Below are 22,427 nucleotides of genomic sequence, written 5' to 3' on the forward strand. Positions count from 1 at the left end.
GGCATCTGGTCCCTCCCTTTCCAGTAGGACCCAGGCTCCTGATAGCTATCTGGGTGAACCTGGTCCTGCCAGTCAGAGGGACCGGTTTTGCCAGAGGCGAACAAGCAACTAGTAGGGAGAAAGGCTGTGGGCGGGAAGAGCCAGCCCGAAGCTAGCAAGGACAGAGTGTTTCTGGAGACAGAGAGCCAGCGAGTGGGCCCTAGAGCATCCCAGAGAGAGCTGGGCTTTCCCTCAAAGGCCCATCTTGCCCACCAGGCCCCGCGGTTCGGCAGCCCAGGAGCTCAGCCCTGCCTGGTCTGTGGCTCACCTCCTCCAGGCCAGCTGCTGGGGCATCCCTTCTCTCCTCCCACCATGGCCCTGTACCGCGTGTGTGTGACCACTGGTCCCTACCTGATGGCTGGCACACTGGACAACATTTTTGTCACACTGGTGGGCACATGTGGTGAAAGCCCCAAGCAGCGACTGGATCGCATGGGCAGGGACTTCGCCTCTGGATCGGTGAGTAGAGGAGAGAGGGAGGCGGCGGCCCTGAGGGCCACCAGGTGCAGGGAATCCTGAAGGAGGGGAGGATCTTTCCCCTCAAGGCTCATCAAATCCTGCAGAACTCAGGATGCCGGTCCTCGTGGCCACCCCATTCTGGTCCCTGCCTCTCCTGGGGATCATAAACCCTACCCAGGCAGGGCTGTGAAGGAGGAGCCCTGGACAGGGGCTCCAGAGAATTCCACTGGCTTCCTAGCTCCTTCTCCAATAACTGAAGGTGGGCTTTGGGGAAGCTGCTTGCCCCCTCTGAGCTTGGGTTTCCTCTTCTCCAGAGGGGTCTACCTGCCTCTGCCAGGCCCCAGCACTGTTGGTGGGTGGCCGACATCAGGTGGGGGCTTGAAGGAGGCTCGGGAGAGCCAGAATGCACCCTGCTCACACAGGGCTCCTGCAGCAGCTTCTGCCAGATGAAGGATACCTTTTTGTAGTTCACATCAAGGCACTGCATGGGGTACAGCCAGCTTGAGTGCACGTCAGGTGAGGCAGAGGTGTAGAAGGCGCAGGTGTAGGTGCACTTTTCAAGGTGCAGGACGACTTCGGCTGTTCCTTGCCTCTCACCGGCTTGCTCTCTTGCCCCCACCCTAGGTGCAGAAGTACCTGGTGCGCTGCTCAGAGGAGCTGGGTGAGCTCTTAATGCTGCGGCTCCACAAGGAGCGCTATGCGTTCTTCCCCCAGGACTCCTGGTACTGCAGCTGCATCTGCGTCACTGCCCCCGATGGTACCTTTTCCCACTTCCCCTGCTACCAGTGGATGGAGGGCTACTGCACCATCGAGCTTCGACCAGGAACAGGTGTGGCAGAGGCAGGGGCTGGCCTGGGCTTCAGAAGCATCCACTGGGACCAGGCGCAGCAGAGGTGGTGGGGGGGTGTGTGTGTGGGGAGGGGTGGCTCTCACAGAGCCCAGGGTGTAAAGAGTAGGGCTGGAGTTAGGGTAACTGCAACTCAGGGATCCCAAGTAGGTGCTTTCTGAAAATTCAAGCCTCGAACACCCTGAAATGCAGGCGTTTTCTGGGCAGTATGTACCCCTCTGGAGACACACACAGTCTAGGTGTGCACTCTCACATACACTCATACCACTCAGAGTCACATGCACAGAAACACACAGAGATGGCGGTATGCTCACCACTGTCACCCTGCTCCTTCCCCGGAGTCAATTCCTCTGAGAGGAGTTAATCTGCAAGTGGAGTTACTGAATTTTAACTTGGGAGAAGCCCTGAATGTTTAGAGAATTTAACTGGACAGGCCCTGGCCCACTAGTACTGGCTTTCCTGCTGTGGATGAAGTTCTGTGAGGTGCTGTTCAGGTTCTTTCTTGAATTTGGGTGGGGGCTTTGAAGGATGCTGGACTGAAGCTACTTCAGCCTCTGGCCACACACCCCCCTGCCCCCACACACATATCTCCTGAGACAGGCAAGACTAGGGTGAGTCTGAGTGTGGAGACGAGTCTTAGGGCTGAGAGATGATGTCAGGTCAGGTGAGTTGAGTGAACATTACCCTTGCTGACACTGAGTTCCTCACAGGCTGCACTCCAAACCCCTATCTGTCACCACAACACATCCACCTGTCACTTCACAAAACATGTTTGTTCACCAGTCCTGTGGCAAGTATGCATTTTGTGCATGGTTCCAGGCACCATGCTGGATGCGGGGAATACAAAAGATGAATACCATGTGACTTCTGCCCCCAAGGAGTTTGTAGTCTTGAAAAGGAGACACACATGCAAACAATTAGGGAGTTGTTATAATCTGGGGTTAAGGGTGTCCCAAACCCTTTCTACTGATGAATGCAAAAAGAATGGGGGACAACCGTGTCCCTGAGGGATTGGGTTCAAGGGTTGGGGGGTTAAGGAAAGGCATGCTGGAGGAGGTGTCATTTGAAAAGAGACTTACCAATGAGTAATCTTCATTACCCACAGCAAGAACTATTTGTCAGGACTCCCTTCCCCTCCTTCTGGATCACAGGAAACGGGAACTCCAGGCCCGACAGGAATGCTACCGGTGAGGGTGGCCTAATTTGACTTCTTTCCCATCTTACTCTGACCTGATCCTTAATCAGACTATTACTAACTCTAACCTCAGTTCCAACTTTGGGGGCCCAACTCTGATCACCACCCTCATTTAAACCTCAATCTAATGCTGACCCTGAGTCCAGGCCCACAACACCAGTACTGATAATTGTCCCCAAGACCATCAATGGATCCACACTCAACCCCCAGCTGTCCTTGATGTGACCCAGATACCAGACATGACCTTAGGATTGACCAACTTCAGCCCATCATGAGCCTCACACCCAAACGAGCACGATGTTGATCTCAACACAAACCCAACTCTAAACCAGTTTGGATATTCATGCCATCCTCAAATGCTACCCAGATCTGAAGCCCAGTGTCTTCGGGGAAAAAAACAAACATACCTGCTCAGACAGTGGGTGGTTTCTGGGAGTTTTAATGTAAAGTTGTGTCTTTAAAAGCTAAGGCTTCTGTTTACCCTAAGCTTCACTTGCCACTTCAATCTCTTTCCCCTGGAAGCTGGAAAGTCTACGCCCCTGGCTTCCCCCGCATTATAGATGTCAGCAGCTTTGAGGAGATGGAGTCAGATAAGAAATTTGCCTTGACCAAGACAGCGCCTTGCGCAGACCCAGGTGACAGGTGAGGGTGCACTGAGAGTTGGGGAAGAAGCTGGAAGGGCATGAAGTGAAGGGTCTGCTGTGAGGACTGGGCTGGGCAGCTTGGGAGTCATGGTCTGTGACAGATGCAGTTTAATGCAAGTGTCTGGAGCAGAATGGGTGGGGATGGCCCCAGCAGTCTGGCAGAGAGGAGGGGAGAGGGCAGGGGAGGTGCCTGGAGTGAGCAGAGGCCTGGGGACTCTCTGGGAGGAGAGAGGGGAGGAATTAAGGGGAATGGGCTGCAGGTCCCTCTGATTGGTTTCTGCCCTTCTGCTTCCCTGCTCCCCAGCAGTGGGAATCGGTACCTGCCTGGCTTCCCCATGAAAATTGACATCCCCTCTTTGCTGCACATGGAGCCCAATATCCGCTACTCCGCCACCAAGACGACCTCGCTGCTCTTCAACGCCATCCCTGCGTGAGGCCACTGACATCTCCGCACTCCTGCTCCCTCGCCCTTCTGCCCCTGTCCCTTTGATCAATCACATCCACATCTCTGCCCCTGTCTCCCCTCCATCCACCCACCCCCAGTGTCTCCTTCACCTCCCCCTGCCCCGCCCCATCTCCACTCTCTTTTTAAGCAACTCTTCTCTAGCTCCCCATCATCACCTCGTGCTCTTAAACTCTCCTTCTCTTTCCAGTCCTCAAACCAATAGAATTAATTGAGCACTTACTCTGAGGAGAGCACGGTCCCAGTCACTGCTGGTGGGACCAGGCTGAGCAGGAGAGGGCCAGTCTTTAAGATTTAAGGAGGTGGTCAGGACACCTCAGGTTCAATTTCCTGGCCAATACTTTCTAGCTTTATGACCTTGATTTTCACATAGCCTCTAAACGGTTTTATCATTTATGACAATAATATTCATACCGACTTCATAGGTGTGGGGGAAGACTTTAGAGAGTTAACATCCAGGGAACGTCCCTGGTGGTTCAGTGGTTAGGACTCCATGCTTCCCCTGCAGGGGGCACAGGTTTGATTCCTGTCAGGAAACAGATCTTGAAGGCTGCACAGTGTAGCCAAAAAAAAGCTAATATCCAGCATAAAAAGTTGTAGTCTTAGGATACAGTCTTGGTTGCGATGGACTCACGGGCTCCCCTGGGGAGATGTATGTGCAAGGCAGTTAATTACTATTGGTGGGGTCACCGGCAGCTCAAGTCTGAGGTTCTGAGTGTGATGTGGCTGGAGGGGGTCCAGTTGACATCTGGTCCTGACAGGAGCAGGGATCGGGAAGTGGTTGCTGGGAGACATATGGGATTGAAGCTTTGGGCTTGGAGAGAGGAAAGGAGATGGGGAATGGGTGGGTCCTGGGCAGACCCAGGTCATTCTGTGGGGCTCAGCCACCTGCTACCTGCTGCATCAGGAGGCCCAGAGGAGGCCACGGCAAGGAGCTGGATCCTCATGTTCTGGGCTTCAGTGCCACAGCCGTTCTTCTGGAGAAGAACTAGTGGGAGGGGATGTAGGAGTGAGGAGGGGTATGGAGCTTGAGTGTCCACAGGCAGACACAAGGGGGCTTGGGCTTCAGGACAAGGACCTGCTGAGACGCCTGGCAGGACTAAGGAGAGTCTCAGTAACTAGCATCACCTGAGCTGGTCCCCAGATGGAAATGTGGGTCGAGGCAGGGGAGGGCCCAGGAGACCATGTGGACTGCCGGTGTGGGGCTCAGAGAAGGTCCAGTGGGAAGAGGAGTTGGCATTTGGCAGCCTCTGGTCATTTATGGAGGGGAGGGAGTCACTGGGCTTTAGTGTGGCGTGACTGCAGGGTGCCCTAAAGGATGTGAGTGGCAGGCCTTGGAAAAGGAAGGCCTTTTCTTTGTCCTCTCTTGCCTCCTCAGCCTCTGTTTTAATGACCATGCTCCTGTTGAGTTTTCCCCATCCCCTAGGTTCTTAGTGGGCAGCCACTCAGCACAGGTTCACGGAAGGAGTGAGTGGCTCCTTACTGAGCACGTAGGAACCTGTCCCTGGGCTTGTCAGGTCACTATTGCCCCCTTGCCCCCATGCCTTCTCCAGGTGCCCACACTCTTCATGACACATCTGCCTCCTTCCACAGCTTACTTTATTGACCGACTGCCACAAACTTGCCTGTCCTCTGTTCCATTCCCTTCCACTTGACTTGGCCTAGCTAGTGAGTGATTATTACAAACTGGGTATGTCAGGGCAACACAGCCCAGTCCTGGCCATAAGGAGCCCACAGTATAAGAGGAGTTTATTTGAGTAGTGACATAATGAAGGGTTCACAATATAACGAAAGAAGTAGTGGGTATTTTTTGAAAGATACACCAAGGTGTATGTTTGGGGGGTGATCAGACAATGCTTCATGAAGGACTTTGCATCTAAGATGCACACAGAACAGGTAGGCTTGATATGAGATGGAGATGTAGGAGATGGTTCTCTAGGAAAGGCATAGCTTAACAAGCCCTGGACAGGGGAGAAAGCAGACTTCATTTCAAGCATTTTTTTCCTTCTGATTATCAAGTAATATATGCTCATTGTAAAAAAAAAAAAAAAAACACAAAAAACTCAATACTAACATCCACAAAGTGAAAAGTACAGCCTGCAGGCTGGCAAGCCCACTTTTACCAGTTCAGTGTACAAAGTATATCTCTGGCTATGTTTAATGAGAAGGCTGTGGTGGGCCTTGGTAAGTGCACATGGTGGGGAAAAAAGCTAGAAAGGCTGTAGAAATCAGCTGGTGGGGAGTTGCCAGGGCAACCTGAGCAGCTAGGGCTTCGTCATGTGGGCAGAGGGGAGCCAGTGAAGGTCTATGATAAGATGAGAGCTTGGAGAAAGCATGATGAAACACCAATGAAGATAACTGGTCTGCACTATGTGTGCCATCTTTGCGCACACATGTGGAGCCACCCTTACAAAGCCTCAACTAGCCTCTAGACTTGTCTCCCACGTGGACCGTTAGGCACCTCTGCTCTGGTCATTGACCTTGTCAAATTCCTCCAGGGCTCTAGGCTGGGGGCACAGTGCCCATGGCAGCCCTCAGCCCCCAGCCCCATTTCCCCTCCCACAGGTCCTTGGGCATGAAGCTTCGAGGGCTGCTGGACCGCAGGGGTTCCTGGAAGAAGCTGGACGACATCCGGAATATCATGCGTTGCCACAAGACCCTCACTTCAGGTGTGCAGAGCCAGGCGGAGAGGTCCATTCTCCACTGGACCCTGTGCTCAGGCTCCTCTGCCTCATGCTGGGAGAAAGCTGAATTCTAGTTGCAGAGGGGTTGTGGGGTTCCAGTGGGCAGGGCTCCTGACTTCACTGGGGGCACTCTCCCAGACTCCCCTCAGGAACCCATCTCTCCTTCCTCTGGGTGGGGACAAGAATAGGCAAGTGGGGATGGAGCGGGGGTCAAGGGTCACTTAAGGAGTCCTGATCCTGGTCAGGTGCACTCATCTCTCTTCCCCTACCCCTGCCATCAAGAGGTTTGGGCTTTGGGGCCAGACATGTTCGTGTCTGCCACCCAATTAAGCAAGTAGCGAGTCACTCTGCCTCTTAGATTCCTGTGTTAAACTGAAGGTATAATTACACCTACTCATAGGACTGCTGGGAGGAAAGATTAAACCATAATGATGAGCAAAGTGCTGGGCTAAGGAGGATCTAGTGAAGTGATTTCAGCCCAACTGGCCCCCTCTCTTGTCCCCCAGAGTATGTCAGAGAGCACTGGTGTGAAGACCAGTTCTTTGGGTACCAGTACCTGAACGGCGTCAACCCAGTCATGCTCCACTGCCTCTCCAGCTTGCCCAGCAAGCTGCCGATCACCAACGACATGGTGGCTCCCTCACTGGGACCAGGCACCTGCCTGCAGACAGAGTTAGAGGTGGGTAAGCTGCCAGTAGGGAGAAGGGACGGGTGTGGAGGGTAAGGGTGGGATGGCTGCATCCAGCCTGCAGGCCTCATCCCCAGCCCGGCACCTTTTAGGCAGAACAGTTATGGGTAAGGCGCAGATGGGCCTCAGGCTTGAGGCATGAGACGGGGCCTGGCGAACTGGTATGCATGAATGTGACAGCTTGAAGGAGGATGCCCTGCCCCTGTTCTGGGGCCTCCAAGATCCCAGGTGCTGAGGCCCAAAGAAAGCCGTTTTAGGACAGGCCAAAGGCAATGCCACTAGACAGAGCAAGGACAATCTTGGAGAACTAGGAACTCTGCGGGTGTGGGAGAAGATGATGACCCACCCAGTCTCTGATCTTGACTCAGTCAAGCTCTCAGGCATCCTCCAGAAGGCTGTGGTTGTGGTTGGCAAATTCTCTTCCTGTGTTGATTTTATTGATACTGAATACACTCAAGTCATCTGAGTTGAGAGAAGAGGAAGGACCAGGGATGGGGAGAGGAGGAGAGGATGCTGGCTTGTCCAAGAGGCTGGGAAGCCAGGTGAGAGGTTGCACAAGGAAGGATTCAGCTGGACTTCATTCCGGACATGCTGGGAAGGGTGAGGTTCCCAGCACTGGCCTTTAGTGCAGGCACCAAGCATCACTGAGGCCCAGGCTGGAGTGGGAGTGGACAGAGGACAGAGAGGGAAGCAGAGCCGGGTGCAGACGGCACTCTAAGGCTCCGTGCAACTTCCCCAGAGGGGCAACATCTTCCTAGCTGACTACTGGATCCTGGAGGAGGTCCCTGTCCACTGCATAAACGGCCGCCCCCAGTTCGTGGCCGCCCCGCTCTGCCTGTTGTGGCTCAACCCCCAGGGGGCCCTGGTGCCCTTGGCCATCCAGGTGAGCCTGCGGCCGGCTTTGAGGGGGTGTGGACCAGGCTTCGGGGAACGCGGCCTCAGGGGGCACCTGTCAGTTTAAAGCCTCACCCCCTTATTATTCCTCGATGCAGCTCTGCCAGACCCCTGGGCCCGACAGCCCCATCTTCCTGCCCACTGACACTGACTGGGACTGGCTGCTGGCGAAGACGTGGGTGCGCAACTCTGAGTTCCTGGTGCATGAGAACAACACGCACTTTTTGTGCACACATTTGCTGTGCGAGGCCTTCGCCATGGCCACGCTGCGTCAGCTGCCTCTCTGCCATCCTATCTACAAGGTCTGGGTGACCCTTGGGTGGGGGGAGGGCCACAGTGGCCTTCTCCCTGACCTTCGGTTCTTGTGACCTCATCCCACTCGCAGCTTCTGCTTCCCCACACTCGCTACACGTTGCAGGTGAACACCATCGCCCGTGCTACGCTGCTCAACCCTGAGGGCCTTGTGGACAAGGTGCATCCTCCACCCAGCCCTTCTCCGGGGCTCTGCCCCCAGGGCACTTTGCCCCGCCCACAAGCCCTGGCCCACTCCTTTCCACAAGCCCCGCCCCTCTCCACAAGTCTCCTACCTGCCCCCAACCTCCCTCCCTCCAATCCACTCCACCCGCCCCTCCTCATCAGGCTCCGACTCCAAAGTCTCCTGGAGGTGGGCAAGGCACCCCAGCCTGAGCACACCTGTCCGCTGACCCCGAGTTGGCGCTCCCCTCCCGGCTCGCCCGGGATTCAGTTCATTCTTCTAGTTACCAAACACCTAAGGATTACCTCCTACGCAGGCAGTAAGGCTGCAGCCTGTGCAGCCCACGTCCTGCCCTTATGGATGTTTAATTCTTGGTCTTGGATGCTTGATTAACTGGAAGATTCCCTCTACTGAATCTCTAGCCCCATCTCTGGGGTGGGGGTTGGGCCGGTCGCGGTGACCAGCTGTGTTGTATCCTCAGGTCACGTCCATTGGGAGGCAGGGCCTCCTCTACCTCATGAGCACCGGTCTGGCCCATTTCACCTACACCAATTTCTGCCTTCCGGACAGCCTGCGGGCCCGCGGTGTCCTGGATATCCCCAACTACCATTACCGAGATGACGGCCTGAAGATCTGGGCAGCCATTGAGAGGTGTGGGCCTGGGGCCTGTGGCCAATCTGGCCCCACCAGGGCCTCCTGGCCAAGGGGACAGTGTGGATCCGTGTGCTTATGTAGGCTGGGGCACTTGGTGCTTGGGGGTTTCCGGTGTTTTGAGCCCAGCACAGGGCACCGCAAGGGTGAGAGTTGGGGTTGGGGTTCCTCATGAAATGGCAGAGAGCTGTGGGCTGGGGAGGGCCTGGGCTGTGTGTGAATGTGGCAGAGGACAGGAAGGACATGGAGTCCTGAGAGGTCAGGGCAGAGGTAACAGCTCGGTGTGGGTGGGGCCTCCAGGTGGACAGGTCTTCCTTTCTCCCAGGTGGGGAGGGGAGGCCTCATGTCAGGCTCTCCTCAGCACCCATGACTCTGGAGTGGAGGTGAGATTTGAGGGAAGCTTGGGCACTGTAGTTCCAACTGAATATGGGGGTCCCCACTGAACCTCCATGGACTCGTAGTGGACTCTGGGCAGCTAGCTCTCACTAGCCTGAGCAGCCTTGGGCCTTGATTTGGGGGCCGGCCTGAACCCAGGGTCACTGCTGGAGCAGGGACATCTTTTTTCTGCAGCTTCGTCTCAGAAATTGTGGGCTACTATTACACCAGCGACGCGTCTGTGCAGCAGGATTCAGAGCTGCAGGCCTGGGTCGCAGAGATTTTTGCTCAGGCATTCCTGGGCCGGGAAAGCTCAGGTATCCCCTCCCCGTCCCCCCCACCACAGACTCAATGACCTGCTGTCCCCCTCGGCCCTACCAGGCCCCCAGTTCTTATTCACTGAGCAGCCTTTGAAGCACATGCCATCATTAGCCCCACTGAATAGATAAGGGACAGGCATAGAGAAGGCCGCACTGGCAGTGGCAAAAGCAGGGTCCAGAGCCAGCTTCCAGCATCTCTGGAGTCCTTGCTTTCAGCCACTACATAGTCCCTGCTCGACCTCTGCCACCCATTCACCTTCACTTGCTGAGATCTGGGGATGTGTTGCTTTGTGGTAGAAGCCATCTCCAGCCTCCAGCACTAAGGATTCTGGAACTCTCTCTCATACCCTCTTATGCCTATCCTGACAGGTGGCCCCTCCAGCCACCAACCTGTCTCACTTGTGGCTTCATGGAGTAGCTTGGTGCTGCTGCTGCCCAATTCCTCCTTACTGACACCTGTCACCTGTCCCTGGCTATCCCCTCTCTTTTGACACTGCCTGAGAGGCCTCTGAGACCCAACCGACACCAGTCCTCTTAGGCCTCCTTTGCTTAACCTAAGTGCAAGCAGATGCCCCCGACTGCCCTCCCCTCCTTAAAGTCTTCCCTTTGCTCCAGGGAGGGTGTGTCTTTCTGACCTCCTCTTTCTTTCAGGGCTTCTGCCGCTTCCTGATCCTGATTCCAGCTCTGGTTTGTCCTGGGTCTCTGTCTCCTCTTGCTCTACCCCTCCCTAACAGAACGATCCTTTCTCCTGTTTCTCCTCTGTAGCTGATTCCAGACTTGGAAATCCCCCTTCCCCATTCCCTGAGGAAACTTTCCTTGTTGGCTGTCTCACTGTGACTCTTGAGACCAGCACATGAAAATTACAAGTCATGCTCTGTAGAAGGACTTCTGGCCTCACTTGGGTTATACATGTCATTGCTACTCTTCACAGCCTACCTCCCCGGTGCCAGTGTATCACGGTCTGTATTTCAGGCACTGGAAAGTGCAGACAAGGCATCTCTATCTGGGTGAGTGGAAGAAATTGCAAGGCTCAAAGTGCTACAAATGTCCAGCCTCTAGTTCCCCCAGCCGGAGGGAGGGAGACTCTCACTGCCTGAGGTGTCTTCTCTTAGCAGGGGCTGTAACTTTTAGCTGACTCAGCACTTCTGGTGGCCACCCAGAGCAATTCCTGCCTGGGGAAACCTGGGGAGAAGGTGTGGTCTCAGGTCACCAGGGAACAGAATGAACAGCTGTTGTAGTCCTACCTGTGAAGTGAAGTGAGGTGAAGTTACTCAGTCGTGTCCAACTCTTTGCGACCCCATGGACTGTAGCCCACCAGGCTCCATCCATGGGATTTTCCAGGCAAGAATACTGGAGTGGGTTGCCATTTCCTTCTCCAGGAGATCTTCCCCACCCAGAGATCGAACCTGGGTCTCCCGCTTTGTAGACAGACGCTTTACCTGTAGTGGGCTCCAAAGCATTTTTTTTTTTTTTTTTGCCTAGTCCCTCGGGAATCTTATTTCCTTGATCAGGGATTGAAACTGTACCCCCTGCATTGAAAGTGTGGAGTCTTAACCACTGGACCATTAGGGAAGTTCCAGCTTTTTTTTTTCAAACAAAAGTTTGAACATACAGAAAAGTAGAGAATATGATACTCTACTTTTACCCACCTAGATGCAGTTTACCCACCACCTTGATATAGTTCCTAACATCTTGCCATGTTTGATTAAGTTGTTGCTTTTATTTACACATATTTCACATTTTACCTAATTAATATGCATCTCAGATTTTCTACACAATCACAATGCTGGCATCACATTTAACAAAACTGACAAGTAATCTCCAACATTACCCTCTTACTTGTCCCATTCTCCCTCAGTTGATCCCGTTGATTCTAGAGCCAGTCAAGGACCAAATGACATATGTGTTCATTTTGACTCTAAAGTCTCTTTTACTTTAGGTCAGCTCCTCTCTGCCCTTTCTAAAATCACATAAACATCTGACAAGGCTAAGGACTAGCTGTTCTGCAGAATGTCTCGCCTTCTGAATTTATCTAATTGCTTCCCCACGTTGTCATTCCTCTACCCACTGTGTTGTCTGTCAACCGGAAGTAGTATCTAAAGGTTAAATGTCTGGGGCAAGAATGTTCTCCAGTGATACTGTGTTCTCCGCATTGCATCATACTGGGAGGTGTGCGATGTCAGGCTATCTATTAGTGACGCCAAGCGTGATTTCTGGGTTAGGGTGGTGACAGCCAGACCTCTCTTGGATCTTTTGAAGAGCAGCCCCTCCCTGTGCTTTGCAAACCTACTGTTAATCAGGGAGCATCCTGATCCTAACTGCTTCTCCTCCAGGGGCAGCTGTTTTTCTCTTCAGGGTTATCTGTTTCCTATTCAAGACACAGAGTGGGATCAACTGTCTTGTCTTTCTTTATTCAACTTGTCTCTGATTTAATACATCAGGACTTTCTTCAGATTGACAAACATCTCTTCCAACCAGCACAAACTTATACTATACTCATGTTTTCAGGTAAAATACATTCATTCATTAACCTCAGCATGCCTCTGGCTTCCACATTTCAAAGGGAAAAAATAATATGCGCTATAGAGGAATTCCCATATGTCACCTGACTTTGCTTTTTTATTCTATCCACCATGAACAGCACATTCGGAAAATTCCCACACACTCCCAGGCAGACAGATACCCAGTCCTTCCTTCAAGCCTCTCCGTCTGCTCTGTTGCAACAGCCTCTTTCACAGCTGTCATCCTGACTCCAAGCCTTGGAGCCATCTTGACTCATGTTCCCCAATGTCTTCCTCTCTTCCGAAATCCAGTTAAGTGGCCAATGCTATTGTCCCCATCATTTCCCACTGTCACCACCCTAGTCTTAGTCCTCTCACTACTCCCGCAACAGTGGCAGCTGCCTCTCAACCTATCCCACCCCTCCCAGCCTCTCGCTACTCGTTCGCCGCCAATTCGGCAGGGCCACCGCCCCAGTAATCCTCTGAAATAGTCCCCAGAAACCACCCTGCCTGGCAAAGTGCTGTAGCCTCACATCCAATTAAGTCCCCTCCCTGTCCCCTCACCTTGCTTCTGACTTTGTGCTTGCCCACTCTGGCTTCCTACCTTCTCGTGCATTCACTTCATTCAACCAGTAATATTTATTAAATACTGTTAATATTTACTAAGTATTGTTTCAGGTGCTGGGGTTTGGCAGTGAACATGACAGGCAAAAATCCTGGCTTTCAAGAAGCTTAACATTCTTGTGGGGAGATATGGATAATAAACTAGCAAATAAAATAAATAAATAAATAAATAAACTAGCAAATATGTCAAGTGGTTAAAAAGAAGAACAAAACAGCATCAGGGGATACAGCAGGTTGAGGTAGGGAGACTACTTCAGTTAGGAGGTCAAGGAAGGCCTCTTTTAGGAAGGGCTGTCTGCTAGAGACTGAAGGGAGAGAGCTGGTTCTGTGGATAACTGGGGCAAGAGTGTAGGGACAGAGGTGGAGTCAGTGCAGAGACCTCAGGTGGGAGCGTGCAGGCAGGTTTAAGAAATCAGCAGACCTGTGTAGCTGAGTAGAGTAGGTGAGAGGGAGAAAAGTAGGGAAGGGAATGAAGACAGAGAAGGAATAAGAACCAGTTTAAGTAGGGCCATGGTGAGGTAAGTGAGGTGGGAAGCCCTTAACGCATTTTAGGTAGGGGCGGTATAACTGGATTTACAATTCTGAAGGATCACTTGATCTGGCTGTTATGTGGAGAACAAACTGTCAGAGGCAAGGGTGGAAGCAGTCAGATTCATCCAGGGGTGAGACGATGGAGAAGGGGTGGTGTGGAGACTGGAGCTGATGGCACGAGGATGGCTTCTGCAAGACTTTGCTGACATGTGCCGTGTGAGATAAAAAGGGGAGCGAGTGCACAGATTTTGGCTGGAGCAACTGAATGGAGAGCGCTAAAGTGGGCCCAATGGTGGCCACAGGGGACAGGTTTCAGTAATGTGCAAGGTAGGGAGTCAAGCTTGAGGTCTGGCAAGTGTCAGGTCTGAGACGCCTCATAGACACTCAGGCAGAGGTATCAGCTAGCAGCTGCAGATTTATACCCACTGTCAAGTCCAGCGTGCAGGGGCGATGTGAACTTGGGAATCATCAGCCAGTGAGAGGTGGTGAAGGCCACAGTCTTGGATGAGACCAGTGAGATCAGAGAAAAGACGACCAAGGGCTGAGCCTGAAAATGCCTGCCTCTTCTTTTTTTCCATTTGAAGCTCACCACATTATTCTACCCAGGGAGGCCCCTTCTCTTCCTCCAGGAAAGCCTCCTCTAACCACCCAGCCCCGTTGCTGAACCTGCCATCTCCTCAAAGGGCCAAGCCCTGGCCTTAAACCTTCCTCTGCTTCCATCATTGTGGGCTCATAAGCAGCACCTTCTCTGACCATCTGTCTCTGCCACTAAACCCAAAGGCAGATGAGATGATCTGCTCCTGGGTGCTCAGGCAAATCTTGGTGAATTGGGTAGAATTCTATAATTACATACTAAAACAAGCTGCAGACAGAAGTGCTGTTCCCTTGAACCTGGCTCTTCTGTTGTGACCTCTGCTGGCTTGGCATTTTCTAGTCCTATCCCAGTCCCCCCCTTCAGAGACCACACCATAGTGATGACCATCTGTAACCTGGTGTGATGATCAGTCACTAAGTTGTGTCCAACTGTTTGCGACCCCATGGACTGTAGCCCACCAGGCTTCTTTGTCCATAGGGTTTTTTCAGGCAAGAATACTGGAGTGGGTGGCCATTTCCTCCTCCACAGGATCTTCCTGACTCAGGGACCAAACCCTCATCTCCTACATTGGCAGGAGGATTCTTAACCACTGAGCTACCTGGGAAGCCCCTATCCTTAACCTCAGCCCAATCCCAATACTAGTCTAAAGATGGTGGCAGCCACATGTTTAGTCTGCATTGCTCTCTCTCCTCCTGCAGCGAGCCCCAGTCCTGAGGTGCCCTCAGGAATCTGGTCCCTTCCATCCACACCCTCTTCCCTTCCCCTCACTCTTAGGCTTCCCACGCCAGCTGTGCACCCAGGGAGAGCTGGTGAAATTCCTCACTGCAATCATCTTCAACTGCTCTGCCCAACATGCTGCTGTCAACAGTGGGCAGGTGAGGCTGCAGAGGGTGGGCCTGGGGGACACTGGGCTACGTAAGATTAGTCTCAGCAGTGGATGTGAGGCCAGAGTTCGGCTGAGCGCATGGGAGGGTCAAGGCTGTGATGGGTTTATGGATAGGGCTGGGGTAGGAGTGGTGACTGGGTGGAGGGCAGCACTGGGGCTGAATGATGACTGGAGTAGAGCTCAGTCCAAGCTCGTAATGGTGACTCAAGTTGGGTTGTGGAGGGAGTAGTACTGAGGGGCTCCAGTTGTGGACAGGACGAGGCCAGGTGGAGCAGCAGGCCAGCCCAAGGCTCATTTCTCGGGTGACCTCTTTACTCTGGGTCCTCCTCCCTCCTGGGTGACTCACACCACCCAGTCCTGGAACACCAGGTAGGGGGATAACAAGGGGTGACCCAGGCTCCTGCCACCCTCTTCCTTGCTTCCCTTTTAACGACCCCCTTATTTCCCAACTGCAAGATCTAGGATGGTAGAGGCAGGAACAGGGATGTTGAGGAGGGAGATGGTCCTTCTTTTCTGGCCAACTGACTCAGCTGGGGTTGGGGGGTCTCCACAGCATGACTTTGGAGCCTGGATGCCCAATGCCCCGTCATCCATGAGGCAGCCCCCACCGCAGACCAAGGGGACCACCACCCTGAAGAGTTACCTGGACACCCTCCCGGAAGTGAATACCACTTGTAATAATATTCTCCTCTTCTGGTTGGTCAGCCAAGAGCCCAAGGATCAGGTGAGTGGTAGTGGTGGTGGTGGGGTGTCTGGGGCTGGGGGGAATTTGCAGGGCCTGGGTAGTGGAGGTGGTGGTAGCTGTCCAAGGGAGTTTGGGAGCCAACATCTGACATCTATGCTGAGTTGCCTTGAGTTCTTCAGTTTCTTCAGGAAATGATAGTTGGGCCCCAGAGACACACTGAAGTAAATACCAGTTTAGTGGCTGGGTCACAACTTCCATCTAATTCACCAGTTTAACCTGTCTATCCACCTATCCGTCCATCTGTCCATCCAACCACTTACTCACCCATCAGTCACTCATCCATTCACCCAGACATTTGCCAGATCCCTCCCATGTGTCAACACAGTGCTGGGCACCGGGAACATAACACTGAGTGAGAACTTTCTGCCTGCAAGAATCCTACGGTCTACTTGAGGAAACACACAGGGAAAGGGAAAAGGGCACCACAATGTCGTAGGAATCATTCATGAATTCCTCCATTCAGTCCATACTTCTTGAGCACCTGCCAAATGCCAGATACTGGTGGGCAGATATGAACCTTGATGTTGTACATAAGCTTACAGCCCAGTGACAGAGGTAAGGATGGGGCCTCACGGAACCTGACGAAGTCCAGGCAAACCTGGGAAGAGGCCTTGGAGGAAGTGACATCTAAGATGAAACCTTTGGGGCAGGGAGGTGTTGGGCAGACAAAAGAGGGGCAGGGTTAGTTTCTAAGCAGAGGGAAGGACTCTACCAAGCAAAGCAAAGTGAAGGTGAGAGTCTGTTGGTGCATTTGCAGGAGCATAAACAGCCCAGTGTGGCTGCAATTATTTGTTCAAAAGACAAATGGGAACCACTTAAGGGTTTAAGCCTGGGGTGACATGGCTGAATTTGTGTTTTTGCAAGGGCGCTTCTGTGGCTATGCAGATGGATGGGAAGGGTAATTTTGGAGGCAGGACCGACAGCAAGGAGGCTATTAGTTAGGCCAGGCCAGGGGAGCAGCCCTTGAATCACCAGTTACCATTATCTCCATTTACACACTGGGTCATCAGTCATGCCTCTGCCCTCCTGGTCTTGTCCCCAAGCTCTCTGCTGTGATATCCTCATTTCTCACGCTTAACTCCATTTGGCACGAATATTTTATCTCCCTAACAAGATTCAACTTATCATCTCATCGCCTGGGAATGCAGGAACTACTCCCCAGATGCTGCTCCTCTCTGGTCTCACTTCCCAAGGATTTGGAGACATTCATTTCAGTCATTGCAAAGGAAAAACACTGTTTTGTTTTGTTTTTTTGTCTACTCACACAACACTACATTACTACTCTCAGTACTCTCCCTCAATATTTCCAGCCACCAAATGTGTGGGGGTGGTTCCCATACCAAGCAGTTCTTCAACATCAGTTGGGTGTCCTCTGTGTTAGTTGCTCAGTCATGTCTGACTCTTTGCGACCCCATGTACTGTAGCCCGCCAGGCTCCTTTGTCCATGGGGATTCTCCAGGCAAGAATACTGGAGTGGGTTGCCATTTCCTTCTCCAGGGGATCTTCCCAACCCAGGTCTCCCACACTGCAGGCAGATTCTCCCAGCACCTCCACATGGGTGTCAATGTGGGTCTGAGCCAACAGGGAAGCCCCTGATGAAATCTAACAACTGTCCTCTAATTGAGCTCAATTCTGACACTGTCCCCCTGGAGAGGTGTCAGATCCCACAGGTGAAGGACTCAGTCCCACAAAACTGCTCCTCCACTCCACCCTCCTCACCCCCTTCAGGTGACAACTGCAAGTTCCAGCTTATCATCTGAGTTTCTGACCAACCCCTCCTCAGTTTTGATCATTTGCTGAGAACAGCTCACAGAGCTCAGGAAAATATTTACTTACTAGATGACTGGCTCATGCTGAAAGGACACAACTCAGCAATGACCAGATGGAGGCACTCCAGAGAGCAAGGAGTGTGGGAAAGGGTGTGGAGTTCCCATGCCTCTCTAGGCTCTCTCCCCAGCACCTCCACATGGGTGTCAACCTGGAAGATCTCCAAACTCGTACATGAGGGATTTTTATGGAGGCTTCATTACCTAGGCACGATTGATTAAATTATTGGCCACTGGGGATTAATTCAACCTTCAGTTCCTGCCCCCTCTCCAGAGGCTGGGGGGTGAGACTGCAAGTTCTAACCTAATCACAAGGTCGATCCCTCTGGCAACCAGCCTCCAACCCCAGGGAATTTCCAGAAGTCACTTGGTTAACAGAAACTCAGGTGGGGTTGAAAAGGGCTTATTTTGAATAACAAAAGACACCTTTAACACTCTATCACTATGAAGTTATAAGGGTATTAAGAGCTCTGTGCTAGAAACACAAAACCACATATATTTTTCTTATTATAAGTCACAAAATCACACTGGAAAGGGAGGAGTACACCAGAGGATGAGGGTGGAGAGTTCCCTTTCTCATAAGCCAGTGGGAAACCTAACCCGGAAAGTCATAACGATAACAACAATAATATATAGCACCTATCACTTCCTGAGGATCTATCATGTGTCAGTCATTAAATCAGGTATCTTATGTGCACTATTTCAAGATACGAAATAAATAAGTAGCTATATTTAAAATACTTAATACAGTGACTGGCATATAAGTGTTCAATAAATGGTACTCCATTTTACAGGGGAGAAAACTGAGGTTCAGAGACACCAAGCAGTTTGCCCAAGGTCACAGCTAGTAATTAGGCACTGAACCCAGTCATTCATATTTCTATGCTCTGCTTTATCAATAGTGACACTATAGTTTCAGAAATTAGATGTTGATCTGGTAAATAAGACATAAAACTGATTCTTTGAAAAGACCAATAAAATAAACCAGAGATAATTCAAATCAAGAAAAAAATTAACATAAATGTACAACATCAGGAATAGAAAAGGTATGAGAAGAATGGAAAAATTAGAAGAAAATACTAATTATAGTTTTATGCAAACAAATTTGGAAACCTAGATGAAATAAGTAGAATTTTTAGGAAAACTTGAAAAACCCAAAGCAAACAAAAAAAAAAACCAAAATACCAGAAGAGGTGAAAACCATACATAAATGAAAAGGGTTGTAAAAGATCTGATCCCTCTCCTTGTAAAGGGAGATTCTATTAAACCTTCAAGGAGCAAATAATTCCTAAATCATTCACACTTCTTGAAAGTATATAAAAAAGTAGAAGCTTCCTAAATAATTTTACTGGTAACCCTGACACCAGTGCCTGGCAAGGGCAGTGCTCTTAAGAAAAGAGAAGTGAGTCCCAGGTAGAGGGTTCTAGTCCCAGATCCACATTTCCCACCTATGTGACCTTGGATATGTAATCGGGCCTCTCTAAGCCTCAGTTTCTTTATCTGTAAAGTGGGAATGATGAAGTACCTGTCTTACTGGATTGTTGTCCTGTTGTGATGGTCCATGTAAAGCCCTTGCAACATGTCCACTGTAATTAAGAAAATAAAATTATAAACTCATTCCACTTAGCTAACTACAATCTTAAAAATATATCATTAGTCAATGAAAGCCAATAGTATACAGTAAAACAATAATTCATCATGATGAAGTATAGTTTAACTTAGGAATGAAAGGTTGGTTCAGCCTGATGAAATCTAATAATATCCATCATTACATCAGTAAAGAGACACACGATGTAATCATCTCAATCAATACATGCTGAAAAAGTGTTTGATAAATGAGAATAGCCATCACTACTAAAAACTCAGTATAAGATGAAACTCCCTTATGGAGTTTTGATATTTCAGAAAAGAAAACACTGGCCTTATGTTGAAACAATAGAGGTCATTAAAGTCAGAGAGGAGAAAACAAGGCTGTGATTTAACAGTTTCAGGAGGCTCTGCTGGTGCAATAAAACAAGGCAAAGAATTTTTTAAACATCAGGATTGTTGGCAACAGTTTTATTATGTGAGCAGTGTGTGCTGGTTAAGAGGTTGGCCCCAGGAACCCTGATGGGTGAACTGGTGGTGTACTGTGGTCAAGCCCAGAAGGGCAGTCCTGTTCTGCCGCAGGGTGGGACTGACTTCAGTTCATTGCGCTATTTCTGAATAGAGGTTGGCTAGGCTGGAAAGCATGAGTGTATGATGACACTGGCAACGGTGGCTGACTGGGAGACGCCTCAGAACTGATTGTCTTCAGGGGTTGCCTTTTGTGTATTCTTGGGCATATCTGGTGGGCCGTTTATGTTGATTTCAGTAGTGTTACGGACGTGGTTATGTTTCATTCATAAAGCAGTGGCCTAGGCACAGGAAGGAACCTTTTTAGGGATCGGTGGGCTGCTCTGTGCAGGTGGCTGGAATGGTAGTTTCGGGGTTTCAAGGGTTTGCGTTTACAGTGGCCGTGGCTGGGTGACGCCTGCCTTTAGAAACCACCTTGACTGCATTTGTTGACAACTATGGCCCTGAACATCATCCTGACCCCACACCTGATTTTCTCCCAGCGGCCCCTGGGCACCTACCCGGACGAGCACTTTACAGAGGAAGCCCCCCGCCGGAGCATCGTTGTCTTCCAGAACCGCCTGGCTCAGATCTCGCGAGACATCCGGGAGCGGAACCGGGGCCTGGCGCTGCCCTACGCCTACCTGGACCCTCCCCTCATTGAGAACAGCGTTTCCATTTAACCCCCTCCTCTTAATCGCTAGCGCTGGTGTGAGGCGGCCCAGCTTCTCAGGATCCTCCAGTTCCCTCTGTCCTCCTTATTCTTGATCAGCCTGCACTTTCTCGACGCGTTTTGCACCCACGATGGTTCTAGCATCACATGAACTGGGCCCTGAACTGTGAGGGACCAGTCCGGGAGTGTCCGCGGTGAGAATCTGCTGACTGAAGTCAAACGCACAACAGGCCCTTCGAAAGGAAGGATCTCCATCATCCCATGTCCTCCTTCGGGCAGCCTCCTGTGAAAGCCTAGCCTATTCCCCATCTTCTATGAAAAACCTACCTCCTCCCACCAAGCCCAGCTTGGTACTCTGAACCCGCCTCCCCAGTCCTCTCTCATTCCAAAATACGTTATCCTACTTCACCTCTTTGTTTCCACCTTCCTCCCATCCTAGGACCAATCCAATCCAACTTCTCCTTTGGCAGAACCTGGAAACTGGACAAGGAAGGATGTGTGCTCTGGATCTGCCATGTGGTCCACTTTGACCCCCGCATCTTTAGGGGGAGGATTAGAATTAGAGCCCAGCTTACCTGTACCTCTAACTGTAGTTCTCAGCGCCAAGTTCCCTGGCTTGAGTGTGTGTGTGTGGAGTCTCTCCCCAACTCTTTCCTATCCCAACTATCATCCACCACCCACTTTCTGTCCTTAAGCCCAGAAACTTCAATAAAAATTAGTATGCATGCTAAGTCGCTTCAGTTGTGTCCGACTCTTTGGGACCCTATGAACTGTAGCCGGTCAGGCTCCTCTGTCCATGGGGATTCTCTAAGTAACAGTACTAGAGAATACTAGTGGGTTGCTGTGCCCTCCTCCAGGAGATCCTCCCCACCCAGGAACTGAACCCATGTTTCTTACATTTCCTGCATTGGCAGGCTGGTTCTTTACCCCTACCAACTGCTGGGAAGCCCCAAAATCTGTATACTTGGCTCCCATTTCATTTTTCTTATTGTACCTGTGTGTATGTACATAGGTGGGGTATTCAGAGATTAGAGAAAGAAGGAGCCACAATGAGTCCCTAGCATAGCTGCTCTGGAGACAGGAAGCCTCCCAGCTCAACCCATTACCTAGCCAGGCCCTCCATTCCTTCACCTCCCAGACAGAGTGTGTCATCCATCAGGAGGTGAAAGAGTATCTAGACTCAAGCTGCTGCTGCTGCTGCTAAGTCGCTTCAGTTGTGTCTGACTCTGTGCGACCGCATAGACGGAAGCCCACCAGGGTCCCCCATCCCTGGGATTCTCCAGGCAGGAACACTGGAGTGGGTTTAGCGATCCCGTGGACTGCAGCCTACCAGGCTCCTCTGTCCATGGCATTTTCCAGGCAACAGTGCTGGAGTGGGGTGCCATTGCCTTCTCCACTAGACTCAAGGCGTTGATACAAAAAACATAGGTATTAGGTATGGCTGAGTGATTTTGCTGTGTACCTGAAACTATCACAACATTGTTAACTGGCTGTTACTGCAATATAAAATAAAAAGTTAATAAAATACATCAGTTCAGTTCAGTCACTCAGTCGTGTCCATAAATAGCCTATAATTTTTTCTCCGTTAGTTAATGTAGTGAGTTATGCTGGTTTTCTAATGTGAATAAATCTTGCATTCTTACCAAAAAAAATAAGGTATTTTGCAAAGCCTGAGAGTCCAGTTTCTGGGTGTCAGGTTGTTAACATTGCCACTGAGATCTGGTTCCTCTTCTGAACTCATGGAAGACTCAAGCTTTGGTGCTGTTGTGCATGGGTGGAGTCATGGATGAGTTTTGACCAATGAGCGATGAGCAGAAGTGGTGTGGGTCATCTCCAGGCAGGAGTGTTTAATTGTTGGCGTAAGCCCTGGGGACCTCTCTGCCTCTGTTCTCAGTTCAGATCAGTTCAGTCACCCAGTTGTGTCCAACTCTTTGCCACCCCACGGACTGCAGCACACCAGGCCTCCCTGTCCATCACCAACTCCTGGAGTCCACCCAAACCCATGTCCATTGAGTTGGTGATGCCATCCAACCATCTTATCCTCTGTTGTTCCCTTCTCCTCCTGCCTTCAATCTTTCCCAGCATCAGGGTCTTTTCAAATGACTCAGCTCTTTGCATCAGCTGGCCAAACTATTGGAGTTTCAGCTTCAGCATCAGTCCTTCCAATGAACACCCAGGACTGATCTCCTTTAGGATGGACTGGTTGGATCTCCTTGCA

The 22,427-nt window shown here is 51.1% G+C and overlaps 1 protein-coding gene and 1 long non-coding RNA gene across 2 annotated transcripts; one reads left to right on the forward strand and one right to left on the reverse strand.

Moving 5' to 3' along the window:
- The first annotated feature begins 140 nt into the window (after window positions 1-140).
- On the forward strand, window positions 141-20,910 carry ALOXE3 (arachidonate lipoxygenase 3). Its single transcript, XM_043475632.1, has 15 exons — window positions 141-498; window positions 1,123-1,327; window positions 2,451-2,532; window positions 3,063-3,182; window positions 3,489-3,614; window positions 6,213-6,316; window positions 6,838-7,010; window positions 7,759-7,902; window positions 8,012-8,215; window positions 8,299-8,385; window positions 8,870-9,039; window positions 9,610-9,731; window positions 14,760-14,860; window positions 15,425-15,595; window positions 20,040-20,910. Exons 1-15 carry the CDS (start codon window positions 352-354, stop codon window positions 20,217-20,219), a joined length of 2,136 nt encoding a protein of 711 aa, XP_043331567.1. The 5' UTR covers window positions 141-351; the 3' UTR covers window positions 20,220-20,910.
- Window positions 5,869-20,103, reverse strand: LOC122446033. Its single transcript, XR_006270760.1, has 4 exons — window positions 20,058-20,103; window positions 18,968-19,028; window positions 6,888-6,992; window positions 5,869-5,969 (listed from the first exon to the last, which is right to left on the reverse strand). It is a non-coding gene; the product is annotated as an uncharacterized LOC122446033 (long non-coding RNA).
- Window positions 20,911-22,427: the final 1,517 nt, after the last annotated feature.

The sequence above is a fragment of the Cervus canadensis genome, chromosome 1 (genome assembly GCF_019320065.1).
Source record: "Cervus canadensis isolate Bull #8, Minnesota chromosome 1, ASM1932006v1, whole genome shotgun sequence".
Lineage (NCBI taxonomy): Eukaryota > Metazoa > Chordata > Mammalia > Artiodactyla > Cervidae > Cervus > Cervus canadensis.

Coding starts and splice junctions, on each gene's coding strand:
- ALOXE3 (XM_043475632.1), top strand. CDS start 352: ATGGCCCTGTACCGCGTGTGTGTGACCACTGGTCCCTACCTGATGGCT. Junction 6,317..6,837: donor CCACAAGACCCTCACTTCAG/GTGTGCAGAGCC, acceptor CTTGTCCCCCAG/AGTATGTCAGAGAGCACTGG. Junction 8,216..8,298: donor TCTGCCATCCTATCTACAAG/GTCTGGGTGACC, acceptor TCCCACTCGCAG/CTTCTGCTTCCCCACACTCG.